At 37.3% G+C, this 19,083-nt stretch overlaps 1 protein-coding gene across 1 annotated transcript; it reads left to right on the top strand.

Moving 5' to 3' along the window:
* The first annotated feature begins 16,066 nt into the window (after positions 1 to 16,066).
* LOC113320593 (ankyrin repeat-containing protein ITN1-like) lies at positions 16,067 to 18,910 on the top strand. The gene is made up of 5 exons (XM_026568497.1): positions 16,067 to 16,788; positions 16,873 to 17,022; positions 17,115 to 17,261; positions 17,575 to 18,014; positions 18,132 to 18,910. Exons 1-5 carry the CDS (start codon positions 16,113 to 16,115, stop codon positions 18,741 to 18,743), a joined length of 2,025 nt encoding a protein of 674 aa, XP_026424282.1. The 5' UTR covers positions 16,067 to 16,112; the 3' UTR covers positions 18,744 to 18,910.
* Positions 18,911 to 19,083: the final 173 nt, after the last annotated feature.

Here is a 19,083-nt window from a genome sequence, read left to right as displayed (position 1 = left end):
ATTTTATTGATGAAACAGTAAGTTTATGATGAAACCAAATTTTTGGTGGTACTGTTTCTGGTTAGTGGTGGTGTTGTTTGGTGGTGGTACTTTTTATGGTAATGATAGTGCTAGTATTTGTTGGTGGATGTGGTGTTGGTTGCTAGTAGTGGTAGTCAGTGGTGGCAATGATAGTTATGAAGCTAATGGTGATGGGTGGTGCTGGTTGGTGGGAGATGGTGGTGCTGGTATATATTGATGGTGGATACGGTGGTGGTGGTTGGTGATGGTAGTTGTGGCGGCGATGATGGTATTACTGGTTGGTGATCGTAGGATGATGGCAGTGATGTTGTTTGTCATGCTACCGGTGATTAGTAATTGTGTTATTGGTTGGTGGTGATTGGTGGTGGATAGTGACACCTCTAAAAAATTTGTGTTACTTTTGTTATTTGGAGTTTTTGTATTATTTTTGTTTTGATGAGTTTTTTGTGGATGGATAGTGACGACTTTTATTATAACTCACAGCCCATACAAAATATATATTCTTTTGCAAAGACATACAAACAAATAGAAGGAGATAAATGAGACAATACCTTAATTTAATTAAAGTGAAAAAACCCATCATTTACGGACAAACCTGTCCTGCTGGGAATACCTATTTCAGAGCTGGGTCTCAAAGTCGGTGTTCCCATTGTGACCAGTTCGTTCGTATGGGCTTCCCGCCGGATACCCTAAGATAAATCCTATCATATCTTCTGCATGCTCTCCGGCACCGGATTCCGGGACTTATGTTGTTTGCCATTATTGTGCTAGTTGAAGCAAAATTCTATTAATGTCCTGCTGATGAACTAAGTTCATCGCATCACCCCATCATCATACACAATTTTCAATCTTTTCTCTCGTACGAATGTACCCGCTAAAATAACAAGCAGTGAATGAAAATCTCGTGTATTTCTTTTCCGACAAATCCACTGCATTTCTTATTTTGTATTGTTGTTAGCTACAACTAGTGTCGGTGAATGTATTAATTTGCATCCCCTCAAGTTGTCACTCATTCTACGAGCTATCCAATTTTAGATCTACATGTAACACAAGCTATCCTCTATGATAAAGCTACATGCAATATTCTCTACCGAAATGTCCCAAACGTAAGCAAACAATGTACTCATTATCCATCTTTGATGGAAACAAATTAGAGCAAGAATGATCCATAGACAGTTCCCATGGATTATGGATAGACCCACCGTTGACCGTTATTTCCTATACCATCTCGTAACAGCAAAATTCCGACGTTAGTAGTTTTTACTTGTCACTAGTGTGGTGGTTTTTTGATAATGTTCTCGTTGTTTAACCCCCACCTATAACGACCCATACACGTACACCATGTATATACCATAAACGATCAACGAATAGCGGGAGTTACACTGTTACAGTAATGCTTTGGTCATTGAAATTCTCACCATTTAATTAATTTTTATTGAGGATGCAAAGTACTTCTGTGAGGAGAGAATGCGCGGTTCAAACTTCATTGCATACATGAATTAAGTAATATCCTCACTATCATAGGTAACCCTCCAATCTTATCTGACACAGACGATCAAATAAAATTCTTAGCGGCTTCAAGATATTCAACTAGAGAGGGATACAAATGGCAAATGCAGAATTTGCACAATGTGAATACAGGTTCTGTCAAGCATATATGGAGGAAGAATGTCCCCCCAAAAGCGCAGCTTTTTGTTTGGTTAGCCATCAACAACGCAATCCCAACAACTGATAATCTTCTTCATAGGGGCTGCCAGATAAACAATTTGTCATGTTGTTGGTGTAACAGTATACCTGAATCTGTAAACCATACACTTCTTAATTGTGTTTTCGGTAAGGAAATATTGAATTACTTCAGCTCAAGAATGAATGGAGATTGGGTATACAGAAATACTATAAAAACCCAGTTTGAAGAGTGGGATGCAGGTCCAACCAGAGCGCTTACTAGGAAAGTTTGGATCATTATGAATTCTTGTTTTATTAACTAAACATTAGGAATGTTTATAAAAATGATTCAAATATGACAATAATTCTACTTGAAACCTAAGCTCACTTTCTCACTCTTCCTATTTCTTTTCCAAGACTTGTCCTAGAATCCTCCTAAAAACAATGACCTCTCCCCTTTATATAGAATTTTACATAGTGGATGACAGCTAAGAAATCCATTATTTTCGAGATCACTATGCGACACATTCGCTCATATTCGCATAGCGTACCTCCTCGCACAGTTCTTCACACTTTACTCGTGACTTTGCTGACATCATCTGGTGCGTCATCTCAACTTTGTTGTGTGCGATGCTCTTCGCTCAGGTTATATTCTTCACTTCGCGTAATTATTATCGTGTGCGATATTTAACTCCTACATTTGCCTCTTCTCATATTGCTTATTCTTCAGAGTGAGCGATATGAGAAATTCTCCTCTTGAAAATCGCACATGCCTATCTTTTTCCATTGTACTTTGTCGACAGTTATCCGGGTTTCAAGTTCCTCTCTACACATGTCGATTTTCTTTCCTTTTATCGGCTTGAACCGTCTTCAACCGGTTACTTCTTTTCATCTATTTAAGATTTTTTCACAATAATCTCTTCCTTCTTCATCATTTATCTTCTCTCTCTTGTTGCTATTCATCTTCATGTGTTATTACCCATTTCCGCTGCTGTCACTGATTTCTTCTGCTTATTGTTCTTCCACCATGAACTCTGAATCAAAGTTTGTTTCCTTTCATCATGATGACTATTGATTTTAACCATTCCTAATTTATTTATTTTTATGATCTAATTCTCATACTTTCGCAGGAAAAGCTCTTCCATTAACGCTCTTCGAATCATGCAAAAACCCAAGTCTTCTTCAAGTGAAAATAAGGAATCACAGAAGAAGAAATCGAGCATTGATAATGAATCTCAAAATAAGGAATCTCACAAGAGGAAGGCTTCGCATAATAAAGAAGCAAGGAATACCCAATTATCTTAAAACAATATTGTTGCCTCTATTACTTAGCTACTTTATTTTCGTAGGCTTCTGACGCTGAGATGGTTGATGGTAAGAAGCAGAAAATTAAAAAGTCTCGCAAACCCATACCACTCTCTTCAAATCTTTATATTATATAATTTGGCGCTACAGATGTTGTTAATGTATCCACAGTTCAGCCTTCGCATACTAGTCCTCCTATCACTCCGATAATAAGTCAAACTCTTGAAAAAGATGTTTCTGTCACCCATATATCTGCCCGGGTTTCTGAGAAGAATGTTCCTTCTACTCCTTCACCAGCAAATCCTCTTATGGATAAGAATGCCTATGTAACTTATGACGAACTTTTTAAGGAGTCTCCTGTGAATAAAGAGTTTTCTCTTAGCCAAGTAATAAAAAACACTCCTCTTGTTGCCTCTGCGACTCCATCACATGCAAATCAAGTTTTTTCTTCACCCATTAACTCTATCTCTCAACCGAACCTTTCTCAAAAGAAATCCCCCATACCAACAGATTTTACTACTCCTTCTTCTGTTTCCTTACTAAATTCTTTTCTTTTGAATAAGAAAGCTTTGGATAGTGTAAAAGTTTCTGCTCAAACTCTATCCGATGTCATCAACTCTGCCCAATATTTAACTGATGATCCTTCCAAGCTTCGCTCCTGTTCTGCCTTAAGCAAGCTTCTATGTGAATTTCCCGTTGATAAAGCTTCAAGGGATGAGGTCCTTTCTCAAATTGACCTGAGTTTCCATGTTTCTCTAGATGTTATGGTAATTATCCTTCGCACCTTAACTTTATCTTCTTCAATGATACTTCCAAGTCATACTAACCTCATCTTTTCCTTTTTAGGATTCTCATCGTCGTGTGATGCTTGCTGAAAAGCATTTTGAATCTAGTTGTTCTCAGTTGGAACTTATGCAGAAAAATGTTTCTTTGGAGAAGGAAATACAAAGGCTGAGAGGAGAACTCCAAATTTCAAATTTTGAGGCTGAAAATCTTCGCAGCAAAAATCAAAAACTTAGAGGTATTTATTATTATATTTGAGTCACTTATCGTATTCTGTATTCCTTTGCATATGTTCATTTTCGTAAATTTCTTTATGCATATATTAAGATTTAAACCGGAAGCGAACGAATGAGAGATACGATTTTCAATTCCTCGCTGAAGATACTCAAGCGAATAACATGAAATTGCAGTCTCAACTAAACCAATTAGATAATCAATATTCATATTCGCTTGATCATATTAACAATGTTTCCCATGAAAATAACCAACTCACTTAGAAAATTGAGTTTTTTAGTGATCAAGTATCTTATTTTTCTAAATTGTCACGCGATGCTGACTTGCTTCATCAAACTTTATGAGAAGAAAACCATACTCTTTCTAGGGAGAAACTATCTTTTTCGAAGAAAGAAGCAATGTTTTCACATCAGTATTCAATTCTTCATGAAATAAATGAAAACCAAGCACGAACTCTTCGCGTACTGAAGGAAAAGTACGAGACTTCGCTTAAAGATTTAAGCTCCCGAAATGAGAAACTAATTTAGAATAACATAAATTTTTATGTGAAGAAAAATCAGTTTCAAGAACAATACAGTCAATTGAAGAACTCTTGCGATGTTCTTAAGAAAAAGAACAAATCTCTTTCTTCTTAAGAAAAGAAAATTCAATCTCGCCTCAGTGGTTCAGTTGGTGATGGATTTGATAAAGCTATGGAAGTATGAAGGACAATACGCTTGCCTTTTGTAAATTCTTCCAAGGTAGTCAACTAGAGTTGACTGCCTTATTATGATTTCTTAGCATTTTTTCGCACAATATTAATTCTTTATTTCTATTTATGGTTATTTATTATTCTTTGTAGATTCTGAAAAATTGCACCAGTCTGTTGTTGCTCAATTGAATTCTGAATTATCCAAGGTTCGCAAAGAATATGCAAATATGGAATTATCTCGTGGGAACCTTGAGTTCTCTCTCTATGCGTCTCGAAACAGAGCACGAAGAAGATTTGCATTTCAGAAGAATTTTCTAGAGATAAATGCTAGAAATCTCGAAAGAGCAGCTATTCGCAAAGGCCACTCTAGTGCCCAATCTGTTATTGATGGAATTCTCTCAAGAAACTCTCTTCCAGCAGTAAAACTCCCCGTATGCAATGTGAGTGCGGATGAAGAATATCCTGAGCCAGATAATGATTTTGACTTTTTAAGCGATGATGAAAAAGATCAAGATGATGAAGAAATTCAGCAAGAAGAAGAGAAATCTGCTAATGAAGCTGGTACTGAGATTGAAAATCTTGGATCCAGTGCTAAAGTCTGAAAAGTATTTTGAATAAGATGATATTGTTAAGCATTCTTGATTTCCTTTCTTTATTTCAACATATTTTGAGCCTTCGCATATTTGTTTGTTGCAAGGAAGATAATACATTGTTGTTTTAATTCACATACTTGCCTCTTATTATGTTCCTTGTAAGAAACAATCGTGCGAGTTTATCAGTGGTTTGTTTAATTTACTTAGGTCTTATTTTTCCTTCATATGTAAAGGTCTTATCTTGCCTCATTTTTGTGCGACGAAATCGCAGGAAGTCTTTTGTATTTTAGTACATCGACCCATTGATCTCGTCTTATCTTTTTCGCTTGTATTATATCCTCTTCAGGTTTTTCGCATATATATCACAAGTCTTAATACTCCCATGAGTAAAAGCCTTATGATATTTACGTCTTTTGACACAATTCAGCTCCCTAATGGAGGGTGCCGTCCTTATCTACCCCTCTGATTTCCCTTTCAAGGAAGCTTACCTCTATTGGGTTAAGATTATGGCTCTGCCCATCCGGTTTTTCAACAACCAGTTGATTTCGCAATCTCGCACACACTACCTATAGGGTTTATGGCAGCAAGATTGCACCCTAAGTGGGGTATCTTCGGACCGAGTGCGTCATAGTCAGGACTTGTCAAGAGTGGCAAGGTACGCTCCAGACGTCCCGTGCACTCTTGACTCAACCGTGTACCTCGACGCCCTGATCGAGTTTCTGCATTCCTTGGGAGAGACTTTCTCACCTTAGGCTCTCAATCTAAGATTCCTATCTTAGACTGAAAATTTAAGGTATCTCTCCCGGATGGGCATTATCGTTTAATTCTCACCCCAAATCTCCACAACTCAAGTTCTGGGGTCGGTGTAGCCTTCCCTTGAGTCATGCCTTCTAGGTCTTTCCGATTGTGACGTGCGATAGGTCTTACTATATTTCCTCTTGCATATGAGAGAACTAGGGTGCACGCCACATTCGGATTCCTAGCCAATCTGATAATAAATATCATTTTCTGTAGCCTTTATCAAGGTCTTACTTTTCTTTTATAGAATTTCTTAATTTTCAAGCGAAATATTCGGATTACAATTATTCAAAATATTAACTTTTTATCCATGCGAATTGATTCGCAAGTGACTATGGATAATACTTTTCAAGAACTGCCTATTCCAAGGGCGATCTAATTTACGACCTGTATTTCGTCCTTCAGGATCCATTAATTCATAGGCTCCCTCTCCAACTATTCTTTTTATTATATAAGGTTCATCCCAGCTTTTCTCCAATTTTCCATCTTTTCCTTTTTGATATACTGGAATTTCGCGTAGCACTAATTCGCCTGGTTGGAATTCTCTTATTTTGACCCGCTTGTTATATTCTCGAGCTAGTCTTTTTTGATAATTTTCCATGTGCTGCAAAGCGACTTCTCTCTTTGTGGTAGGGATGATCACTTATGTTGGTAGCACTGCCTCTACTCCATATGTCTGACAGAAGGGCGACATTCCAGTTGCTTATCTTCTTGTAGTTCTATAAGCCCATACTACATTATGTACTTGTTCGCACCATCCTTTATTGTGCCTTCTAACTTTTTCTTCAGGTTTTCGGCGATTGTTTTGTTTGTAGCTTCTACTTGTCCATTACTCTGAGGATATAAAGGAGTAGATTTGCCACTTTGAATTTTGAACGCATTGAGCAGCATTGTTATATTCTCGGCTTCAAACTGCTTCCCATTATCAGACACCAATTGTGCAGGAATGCCAAATCGGCATATAATATTTTCGAAAATGAATGTGAAGATGTCTTTATCGCATATATGTTGAACTGCTTTTACTTCTGCCCATTTAGTGAAATAATATGTTGCGACAATTAGGAACCTTTTTTGTCCCATTCCTGGTATAAATGGTCCAACAATATCTATTCCCCATTTTCCACAGGGCCACACATTTGTTGATGTATTAAGCATAGCCCCAGGTGCATGTATCTTCTTGCCATGACGTTGACATTCTTCGCATCTTCTCGAAACTTGTTTTGCATCTTCATGCATATATGGCCAATAATAGTCTTGTATTTATGCTCTGTATCCGAGTGATCTTCCTCCACTATGGTTGCCAGCATCGCCATGGTGTAATGCTTTTAGAATTTCGATTCCTTCCTTTCGCGTATGACATATGAGCGAAGGCCCAAGGAATGATCTTCTATAAAGAACACCATCCCTTAATTCATAATTTGTCGCACGACTTTTTAATTTGTGTGCTTCTAATCTTTTCTTCGGCAATTCGCCTTTCTCTAAATAAGAGTGTATCTCAGTTCTCCAATCTTTCTCGCCCACATTTTCTGCTTGTGTATCGTCTATGATCATCACATCTGTTTGCACTTCTTCACCCTTTTTCTATAGATGGTAATAATAGTGTTTGTATTTTTATATCCCTTGCGACCGGATCTACTAACATTGATGGTATGAACGCCAATGCATCTGCGAGTTTATTATCTTTTCTCCCTATATGTCTCCAACTTATTTTTGGAATTTGCATTGCTAAATCCATAACCAATCTCCTATACTTTTGCAAAAATGGTTCATTAGTACTATATGTGCCTTCTATCTGACGAATTACCAGCTGAGAATCACTAGTTATTCGCGCATCCTCAATCTTTATTTCAATTGCTAATCTTAGTGCGTGAACAACTGCTTCATATTCAGTTTCATTATTTGTGGATGTGAAGTCCAATCTGAATGAGTAAGCCATTCTCTCTCCCGTTGGTGAAATGAATACAATACCAATCCCATTTCCTTCTCCATTGGAGGATCCATCCACCAAAATCTCCCATCTGTTTGGATTTCGCTCAGTCAATAAATCATTAGGATTTCCATGTTCTTCATCCACCCCCATCATTTCTTCTACATATTCATCTTCTTCTATTGGAAATTCTGCAAGAAACTCTGCGATAATTTGAGATTTTGGCGAAGATAAAATTTCATAACCAATCTCATAGTTTCCTAATTGTGCATTCCACCTTTCTATTCTTCCTGAACTCTTCGAATTCTTCATTGCATTTTCAATTGGTATGTTGTTAATACTTTAATTTTGTGAGCTTGAAAATAGATGCGAAGCTTGAATGATGCATATACCAGTGCGAGAATCAGCTTTTTCGATTTTTGAATAATTTTTTTCTGCGGAGTTATATGTTTTACTTATGTAATATATCGGTTTTTCTACACATGCCTCTGATCGTAATAGTACTGCACTTAATGAATGAGATGTTGATGCTAGATATAATAACAATTCTTCACCCTGCTTCGCCTTTTGCATAATGGATAAATTTACCAAATAATCTTTTATGCTCTGTAATGCTTCGTCGCACTCCTTTGTCCATTCAAATTTGGTTCCCTTCTTTAGTATATTGAAAAAGTGTTTGCATTTGTACGAAGATCTTGCAATGAATCTTCCCAATGATGCTATCAATCCATTTAACTTTTGAACATCTTTGACTGTCGCAGGTGGTGGCATATCTCTAATCGCCTGTACCTTCTCCGGATCAACTTAAAAGAAATCTCTGCTGGTAAAAAGATGGAAATCGAATTTAATAGAGTGAAAACTAACTTCAATCAGAGGGGTTATGAACTATCTCTTCCACCTTCATGTAATTTTAATCTTGATCTAATCAAATTTGAGCAATGGAATAACCGAAAAATCATCATTTCGTTAGGTCAACTTCAATTTCTACCAATTCCCTTATATAATCCTGAGATTCCTCTTTGCTATAGAATTCTTGCTGATGAAAGATTCGCACGAGGAATATTTCAGTTGAGTGGTGATGTTATCAGGATACCATTAGAGTATGCTCGTCGCGCAGCTGGTCTTGGAAATTCTTATCCTGATGAAGTGCGAAAAGAGGATCATCGTGATAAAATTATAGATCCTGCTGAGTATAATCTTGATAATTTCTTTCGTAGGATGCCAAAAAGGTCAGTACTTCGCGCAAAGTATCATCTTCGCAGAATAAGGAAGTAAGAAACACACTTTCTATTTTTAACAATATTGTTGCCTCTGTTTCTTATCTTGATTATTCGCGTAGGTGAATCCTTTAAACGACAAAACTTTAGGCAAAAGCAAGAGCACTCCTAAGAAACGCGCGTCAAAATCTGAATCCAAGAAAACCTCGTTAAAAGATGATATCTCTAGAAAGCGTGCGAGGTATGATTCTTCTTCAAGTTCAGAATCTTCAGATAGAGATACTTTTGTTTCTGAGGAAGAGGTATCGATTGATTCGTATCGAAAGAAGTTGTATGATCTTTTTTCCGGAGATGCTCTTGCTACTCTTGGGGATGATGAAACGGATCGTGCCTTCAAGATGGTCTCAAGGATCTGTACTGCTTCTGATTGGGGGAATCGGTCTCTTCGTGGAGCTGCCTCTGTGATAAACCCAGATTTTCAATTTGCGATTAACGGCTTGGTAATATTCTGCAACATTTGCCTTTTATCCTTTCCTTATTATTTCTTCTTTTTCTTATAATGCTTATTTTACATTTCACAGAGTGCTCGCATATCTTATGCGATTTCTTTAGACAATGAAAGAAAGTTTCACAAGTTGGAAGATGAGAATGCCACACTGAAACAGGAGAAATCTATTCTTTCAGATGCAAATGTGAATCTTACAGGCGAGAATACGAAACTTAGAAATGATAATTTAAGTAATTCTATGCAATTTACTCATTTCTATGAAATTTACTCCTTTTCTTTTATGCGATCATTCGCACTTCTTACTTAACTGTTTTCGCAGACCTGTATGACCTTTCAGATGAAGCGGCTAACCTTCCCGATGCTGAAACTCTTTTCGAACACCTTAATTCCTCTTTAAATAATTATCCTACTCGAGGATTTGAAAATCTCAGCTTAGAAGAGTTAAGATTAAAATATACTACTCTTAGAGAACGCCATAAAAGTGCATTATCCACTGCCAATAATTTTAAACGACATTTTTATGAGGAGAGAGAAGCAATTCAAGTATTGGAGGCGAAGAAGAAAAAACTTATTATTAAAAAAAATGAGATCACTCTTAGGGGTGCGAAAACACTAGAAAAATTTCAAGAATCCCTTATTGAGGTTAAGATAGAACGTGATTCAGCTTGTCATGAGAGGTACATTCTTATTGAGGAAAGAAATTTAATTCGATCTCAACTCCTTATAGAAAGTGACGCTGAGTTTAACTGGGCTGCTAGAGTTCTGAGCGATGCTAGAAATAATCTAGGTGTAAATGTTAGCCTTCACACTGAACATTCTACACTGGTCGCGGACATTATTTCCAATTATGAAGGTCATTTGTTGTTCTTTGATCTTCATTCATATTATTTAGGAATAATTGTCTGTTATCTTAACTCTTTTGTTGATGCTTCACTTAGAAAGAGAAGGAATATCAAAAGAGAGTTGCAGAGATAGAAACTCGCTTGGCTGCTAAAGAAGAAGAGTCATCTTCTCGTAACTCAAAGTATCATCAATTGAAGGAAAATTGGTTTAATTTAGTCCAAAACAATAGTAACGATGTTGATCGTTCTCGTGAGGCTGTTGTTAAAAGAGTTTGTCTATAGAATGGTATTCCTTTGTCGAAATACAACTTTCCAGCGATTCCTGAAAATATACCCATTCCTGATATCCAAGTTACTGATGAAGAAGAAGATTCTGAAGAAGAAATTAGTGATTCTGAGTCTGAGCGAAATGAAGAAGGTGAAAGTTGATTGTTTCTTCTTGTTTTAAGATACTTGTAGATTCTTGTAAATTCAGTTTTCATCTTTTTAATATGATTCTTCTTTCCTTCGCTTCATATTTACGACTTCTTCATATGCATGTAAGACTTATCAAAATAGGGCAAATAACACTTCCTTTGCATTCCTATTCTTGCCTCTTGTTATTTGGAAAATTTTGATAAACCAAATATGATTGGTATACTTTATCATGAACTTCCCTTGGTGCGAGCATATTTTAAACATTATGAATAATTTATTTATTTGTATTAGCTATGAGGTCTTATTTTTTCCTTCCAATGTAAAGGTCTTATGTTGCCTCTGTTTATGTGCGACGAAATCGCAGGAAGTCTTTACATCATAGTGTATTGACCCATTGATCTTGTCTTATCATTTTCTTGTATTATTTCCTCTTCAGGTTAATTCACGCAAATACCATAAGTCTTAATACTCGTATGAGTTAAAAGTCTTGTGATGTTTACGACTTTTGACACAATTCAGCTCCCTAATGAAGGGTGTCGTCCTTATCTTCCCCCTGTCTTCCCCTTCAAGGAAGCTTACCTCTATCGTGTTAAGATTATGGCTCTTCCAATCCGGCTTTTCAACAACCAGTTGATTTCGCAATCTCGCATACGCTACCTATAGGGTTTATGGCAGCAAGATCACACCCTAAGTGGGGTATTTTCGGACCGAGTGCATCATAGTCAGGACTTGTCAAGAGTGGAAAGGTACGCTCCAGACGTCCCGGGCACTCTTGACTCAACCGTTTACCTCGGCGCCCTGATCGAGTTTCTGCACTCCTTAGGAGAGCCTTTCTCACCTTAGGCTTCAATCTAGGATTACTATCTAAGACTGAAAATTTAAGGTATCTCTCCCGGATGGGCATTATCGTTTTATTCTCACCCCAAATCTCCACAAATCAAGTTCCGGGGTCGGTGTAGCCTTCCCTTGAGTCATGCCTTCTAGGTTTCTCCAACTATGATGTGCGATAGGTCTTACTATATTGCCTCTTGCATATAAGCGAACTAGGGTGCACGCCACATTTGGATTCTTAGCCAATATGATAATAAATATCATTTTATGTAGCCTTTTATAAAGGTCTTATTATAAAGATTTCTCTTTTTGTTTTCTTATTATGGATTTACCATATGAAATTAAAATTTCTCATTCCAATCTTTAAATTCGTACAACTGTGGTACGTAAATGTTGCTATCGAATCATCTTATTCGAGGAAAATCAGGTACGCTTTTCATTCTACTCATTTACCTTCTACAAGTTTTGTATCTTCTTAAGTTCGCATATGTTTTCCAGAATATTCATTTGTATCACCATTGAGTTGGCTTTGTGCGAAAGTCATTGTGCCCTCCAATTTTTGGTATTTTGCCTCCACGTTTTCTCTTTCCATAGAACTTGCCTCTCCAACTTCATACACCGCATCGACCATCAATCTCTCTGCTCTTTGACTATCTGCTGCATATTTTTTGAAATTTCTTCGCTTGATTTCTCTTCCTTCGCATTTGTCAACATCAATTTCTTGGAAATTTTTACTTTCAATTGTATCTCCTCTTATAATGCCAACACCATGAGGTAGAGGAAACTTTATGCATTGATGAAATGTTGATGCAACAGCTAATATTCCATGCAGCCATGGTCTTCTAATGAGAGCATTATAGGGCGACTCGACATCCACTACACAAAATGTGATATCTGTTGGTAAATTTTGTAGAAGTATTCGCATAGTCACTTCCCCCTTTGGTTTGTTCGCAGAACCATTAAAGCCATAGATTTTGTATGTTGAAGGGATTAACTCATCATCTTTCCCTCCCATGGTTTTATATGTATGATAAAACAGAATATCTACATAACTTCCAGTATCTATAAGTATTCTATGTATCTCCCAAGTGTTTTTGTCATTTTCTTCCTCATCTTCTTCCAACGGCTTCGGATTAATTCCCAATTGCACCACCAATGGACATTCATGTGATTCTCCTCCTCCTGGTGTTTCATCTGCGCTGAACGAGATTTTCTGTTTTTGCCATTCTTTCAAGGGTGATATTTTTGCCAGGTTAATAATTTCCCTTCCTTCAGCATCTCTCGCATATACTCGACTTAAGACATTATCATGAAAATCTTCTATGTTTCTGAACGAGTGTATGATCGAGTTACAATATAAATTTTTTGCCTTCGCACCCACTTCAATAAAAAATGTACTTCTTTCCTTCTCCTTTGCATATGTATTTCCTTGAGGTGGAGGTGGTGGTGGTGGTAAATTCCTTGGTTGGTTTAGTAAGAAATGGTCCAACTTTCCTTGCTTAATCGTTCGCAATATAATCTTCCTCACATTTCTACAGTTGCTTGTTGTGTGACCATGAAATCTATGATAGACACAAAATTTTTTACTTCTCCTTCCTGGTGGAGGATCTTCGCCTACATTATGTGGTTCTGGAATATCATCCATTAAAAGAGCGGCTTCCCATACTTTATCCACTGTAGTGTTCAACTTTGGCAAATTTATCTGTTCCCACACTATTCTTCCAGCTTTCTTGTTATAATGTGTTTGTTGTCCTGCAGAGTTTACTGGTTAAACTGTATCAACACCTCCATAATTTTGAAGTTGCTTGTCTCTGTACTCTTTATTAATCTCTGCTTGATCAGCACTGCCCATAGCCACTAACTTTTGTTCCATCTCTGCATTATTCCTTCCTTGAGTTCCCTGCGATATACTCGCAACAGCATTTGTCATCCTCGGAAGTAAACTTGTATTTCCACCTTTCAAATCAGATATTGCAACTGGGTAGGATTCCATATCTCTTTGCTTTTCCTCAAGTGCTATGTATTCTTCTTGAAATTCGCGCATCTCCGACATTGTTATTGTATCCTTTATTCTGAAGATTTGGGTATATAATAAATCTGTTGCAAAGAGAGGATTAATGAATGCAAGAATAAGATGTCGCTCATCCACCCGTCTTCCCATTTCACTACACATTGTTCTCCAACGAGTCGTTAGATGACGCAAACTCTCATTTGTTCTTCTCCGAAGTCCGAATGCAGTCTCAATCTCTGGTCTTGATAGATTATTACTTATGTATTGCCCCAAAAAGACATTTTGTAGATGATGAAATGAACCAATGGATTCTACAGGTAGGCCTTCAAACCATTTCAAAGCTTCTCCTGCTAGACTTGCAGCAAAATATTTGCACATTACTGCATCATAATTTTTCCACTGCAATAAACGTCTAGAATAGGCTTTTACATGTTGTATCGCACATGCGCTTCCATCAAATATACTTGTAAATGCCGGTAAACTGCACTTAGATGGTATCGGTGCTCTTTGAATTTCTTTTGTAAATGGAGTTTTTCCAGCTTCCTCCACTGCTTCCTCTAGTTGTCCCTGTTTCTAGCGCCAAAAATGTAGTTGTAAGAAATCTTATAACTACACTCCACTATAACTGATTCAATCTCTAGGTGATCATTATGAATTCTTGTTTTATTAACTAAAGATTAGGAATGTTTACAAGAATGATTCAAGTATTACAACAATTCTACTTGAAACCTAAGCTCACTTTCTCTCTCTTCTTATTTCTTTTCCAAGACTTGTCCTACAATCCTCCTAGAAACAATGACCTCTCCCCTTTATATAGAATTTTACATAGTGGATGACAGCTAAGAAAACCATTATTTTCGGGATCACTATGTGACACATTCGCTCATATACAATCGCTCATATTCGCATAGCGTACCTCCTCGCACAGTTCTTCACACTTAACTCGTGACTTTGCTGACATCATCTGGTGCGTCATCTCAACTTTAATGTGTGCGATGCTCTTCGCTCAGTTAGTATTCTTCACTTCGCGTAATTATTATCGTGTGCGATATTTAACTCCTATAACAATTGTATGGGCCTTATGGTTAGAGAGAAACAGAAGAACAATGACAAAGAAGAAGGGGTGGTCAAAGGAAATGATCATTATAGAGATTAAAAGGGTTATTTTTCAATGGGGTTCTGCTAAGAATTGGTTTAAATCGTTAACTCTCAATGATTTGATCTTTAACTGGAGTGCTGTTTTCTTATGAGAAACAACTAGGTAGTTCTAATGAATTATTGATCTTAAGTGTGCAACTCATTCTCTTTTTTATTAATAAAATTTTACCCTTGTTTCAAAAAAAAAGAGTTATACCACCATACACGTTCGGGCATAATGACTTAAGATTCACCTTTGGGTTTCTATGACGGAGCAAGTCAAAACTTGTTATTATGGAGAAGAAATCATTAAAACTTGCTCGACCAATGAGAATTCCACTTACCAAGCGCCCACTTGTACCGAATATATTAGTATATTATTACTAATTGAGCTAGTGAACCCAGTAGTAGAAGTGATGAAGATCTTACTAAATTTGGTAAATGCATTAATTAATCATTTTTTTTAAAACCAGTTCTTATCTTCATAGATCATTAGAATCAAGAATGAACTTCAAAACCTATCCGTTCAACTATTACAAATAATTTTCAAAACAAACAAATACGGCTGTCATTGTTGACTATATATCCACAAGATCCGAGAGTTTACTAATTATATTTAACTTGATTAATTAACTATACTCAACTTGATGATATTTTGATAAATCATTGATAACAATGTAGAGTTTGGATCTAAGCAAATTCCGGTAACGTGACAGATGTTGAGTGACTTGCAAATTTTCAGTCGGAGTGCACTTTATGTGTCACAAAAGCAGATTTAAAATTTTTAAAATTCGACGTTTCTTGTATCCAAAGATTATTGCTTGTTATTTTCCGATTGGAGTTGATATGTCTAACATTCAATTGAGTTTTTTTTTTTTTTTTGATGGATTTCAATTGAGTTTCGTTCACCACACCTACTCCTATTTAAAAGACTTCTTAGTTGACCTCGTAATACATGTCAAACCCCTGGAGCATCCAATGCATCTTTTTACATTATTGTTACCTACTACTAACCATTCTTCTTTGTAATATAGTCTCATTTTCAACAATAAGTTACCCACTACACCATATCTGACTGGAGTTGAATCAAAAACTTGTCTAGTCTAAATCATCAATCTCTCTGGATCAAAAAATGAGCAAGAACAAAAACATGGCTTCCTCACTGTCACCACATGAATTGGGAAACCCTCAATTTCCAAAGAATGCCCAGTCCAGAGTTGAAGCAAGTAGTAGCAATATTGAAATGAAGGAGCTGTTGCAGGAAAACTGTGAATACCACCACGAAACAACACATAACGAGAGCGGCAGCTGGGATCTTAATAAGTACATGTCACTGTACAAAGCAGCTCAGAAAGGTGATTGGCTATCCGCTAAGAAGTTGTTCCAGGATGATCCAAATGCAGTGACCGCAAAGATAACAAACTTCTCAGAGATGGCAATACATGTTGCTGCAACTGCTGGACATTCGGAGTTCGTGGAGGAGCTTCTGAAAATCATGCCACTAGAAGCACTGGAGTTTAAGGAGACCAAGGATGGCAAAACACTCCTTCATCTTGCTGCAATTTCTGGAATTACCGAAGCTGGCAAGGGCATAGTGAAGGTGAACCCTCGACTGGCGCATAGGTGCAACAATTCCGGATGGGTCCCACTTCTGAGTGCTGCAACCCATGTTTCATCATCATCAAGCGAGCGTCAAAAGAAGATGGTGGATTATCTATACAGTGTCACGAGAGACGAAAACCCCAGTCCCTTTAACGGTTATTTGGGTGCTACACTAGTCTGCACTCTAATCAAGGCTGGTTTCTATGGTAAGTTAACATCGACTTGCATCTAGCGTACCCTTCATGTTCACTAACAAGTCAATTAACCGATCTATGTTTCATTGTTTCTAGACATTGCTTTGTCTCTGGTCGATCAATATCCAGATCTAGCTATAGCAACCGACAAGAAAGGCGTTTCTGCGTTAGAAGTGCTTTCCCAGCAGCCTACTGCATTCCTGAGTGGAACTCATGTGCCATATTTTTCCCGCTTGATGTACAAATGTTGGTAACCTGCTCTTCTTGTACCGCGGGGGCCAGGAAGTATTTCCTTTCTCATACTGACGGATCTTATTCTATCTTGTCTTGTGGTGCAGATATTCAAGTTGAGTCGCCTTCTACATGTCAAAAACGCCAGTATGTTATCAAAGGAGATGCTGAAGATCCTCCTGAGATTCCAGGGAACCACTCCATCAGTAAGGGAGTCATAGCCAAGTTCCTCAAAGCGTCCATCATGACTCGAGGTACATGGTAGAACTTGTTACATGAATATGTTAATCTTATACTATCTATTTCATCTGGCGATGATGACTTGAAGGCTCTGTTGGGGATGATCTGGTCATATCGTGACTAGAACACCCACTGCAGCCTTTCCTTTCCTAGCTAAATGTGCTTTTTCATTACTTCCATTGTCGTCTTTTGTGGCACAAACAATATTAACATTCTAAATATGTTATACTTCATTTTGTCAGTTATCCGGCCCTCAATAGTCGATCATTTTCTAAATTTGATCAACTTGTTTGTAAGTGCTGCAGCTAACAACTTAGATTGATTCAGTTTCCATTTCAGTGCTGCCTGAAGAAATATTACGAGGATACTACAACCTTTTGAAGACTAAGCAGGCGTTGGCTTTGGTTAAGGGCATACTTGCACGGATTTCTCAGATGCCGAATTCAGACATTTCAGATTATTTTGCAAAATTTGACATCATAAGAAAATTCTCAAAATCAGGAATATCAGAGTTTATAATGGAATGCCTTCAAACATTTCCTTTTCAAACAAACAAACAAGAGATACTGAAAATTGCAGTTGAACAAAGAAATGGTGATATCTTCAGACTCGTATATGATATGAATGTTGATCAGAAGTTATTATCCTTTCAAGACGAATCAGGTAGTACCATCCTGCATTTGGCCGCCAAAATAGCACCACTTTCGCATCTCAAAAGGTTTGGTGGTGAGGTTTTTCAGATGCAAGAAGAGTTGCGTTGGTTTAAGGTGCGTATCAATTATATTCTTCATCATAAGAAACACAAGGACCATGCACCTATATTTCTACGATACCGTTCCACTTTAATTGCTGTCATGGTGCGTAATACCCTTGTTTCTTACCAGGTGGTAGCAAATATTGTGCCTGAAATTCATAAGTCTAGGAGAAACGACAAGAATAAGACGGCTCATGAAGTATTCAGGGAGGAGCACAAGGATTTGATGCAAAAAGCAGAAAATTGGGCAAAAGGAACCGCTGAATCATCCATGTTGGTAGCATCCTTGGTTGCTACAGTAGTATTTGCTGCAGCTATTACAGTACCAGGTGGAAATATAAACGATGGTGATGATAAAAATAACGGTACTCCAATTTTTATACTCGAGAAAGCATTCATGGTTTTTGTGGTGGCAGATGCTTTAGCGTTCTTCTCCTCAATTACTTCAGCTATGATGTTTATAACCGTCCTTACTAGTAGCTACACAGAAATTGATTTCCTAATGTCATTACCGCATAAGATTATCGTAAATCTTATGGCACTCAGCTTCTCCATAGGCGCCATGATGGTAACCTTTAGTGCTGTGCTTTACATAATACTTGTAAACAGGTTTCCAACGGCTGCTATTCCCATATCATTAATGGCTTCAATGCCAATTATCTTGTTTGCTTTATTGGTACTGCCATTACTTCTGGAAATGGTTCACCAGACATACGGGACACGAGACGCTACAGCCAACTAGAGGAAAATAAATCCAGTTTATAACCAGAAAATACATTGGCTCTTTTTCTAAGAATCCTCAACCACCTAAATCTGCCTATCCATGCCTGTTTGTTGAACATCGTGCCTGTAGGCTGTAGGCATACATAAGTTTCCTGTCCCTGCTTTGAAATTGCTTCAACCTTCAAACTTAGGGTCATCTTTATAAAGTTGTACTATTTGCTGGATTTGAAAATTCTCTTATTGTTGTAACTAAACTTTTTATGCTTTATATTGAGATTAAATCAAATTTTAAGGTTTTCATAGTCTTGAGAACATCTATCCAAGAGGACCAAGACAGCTTTTTGTTACATAGATTCAGT

This window comes from Papaver somniferum, chromosome 11 (assembly GCF_003573695.1).
Source record: "Papaver somniferum cultivar HN1 chromosome 11, ASM357369v1, whole genome shotgun sequence".
Lineage (NCBI taxonomy): Eukaryota > Viridiplantae > Streptophyta > Magnoliopsida > Ranunculales > Papaveraceae > Papaver > Papaver somniferum.
Note: the sequence above shows the minus strand (reverse complement) of the source record. Positions and strands in the feature narration are given on the sequence as shown.

What these genes read in the sequence shown, in the direction of transcription:
- LOC113320593 (XM_026568497.1), top strand. Translation starts at nt 16,113, where the DNA reads ATGAGCAAGAACAAAAACATGGCTTCCTCACTGTCACCACATGAATTG. An exon ending in AATCAAGGCTGGTTTCTATG is followed by an intron (nt 16,789 to 16,872) that starts GTAAGTTAACAT and finishes CATTGTTTCTAG; the next exon opens with ACATTGCTTTGTCTCTGGTC. An exon ending in TTCCCGCTTGATGTACAAAT is followed by an intron (nt 17,023 to 17,114) that starts GTTGGTAACCTG and finishes CTTGTGGTGCAG; the next exon opens with ATATTCAAGTTGAGTCGCCT.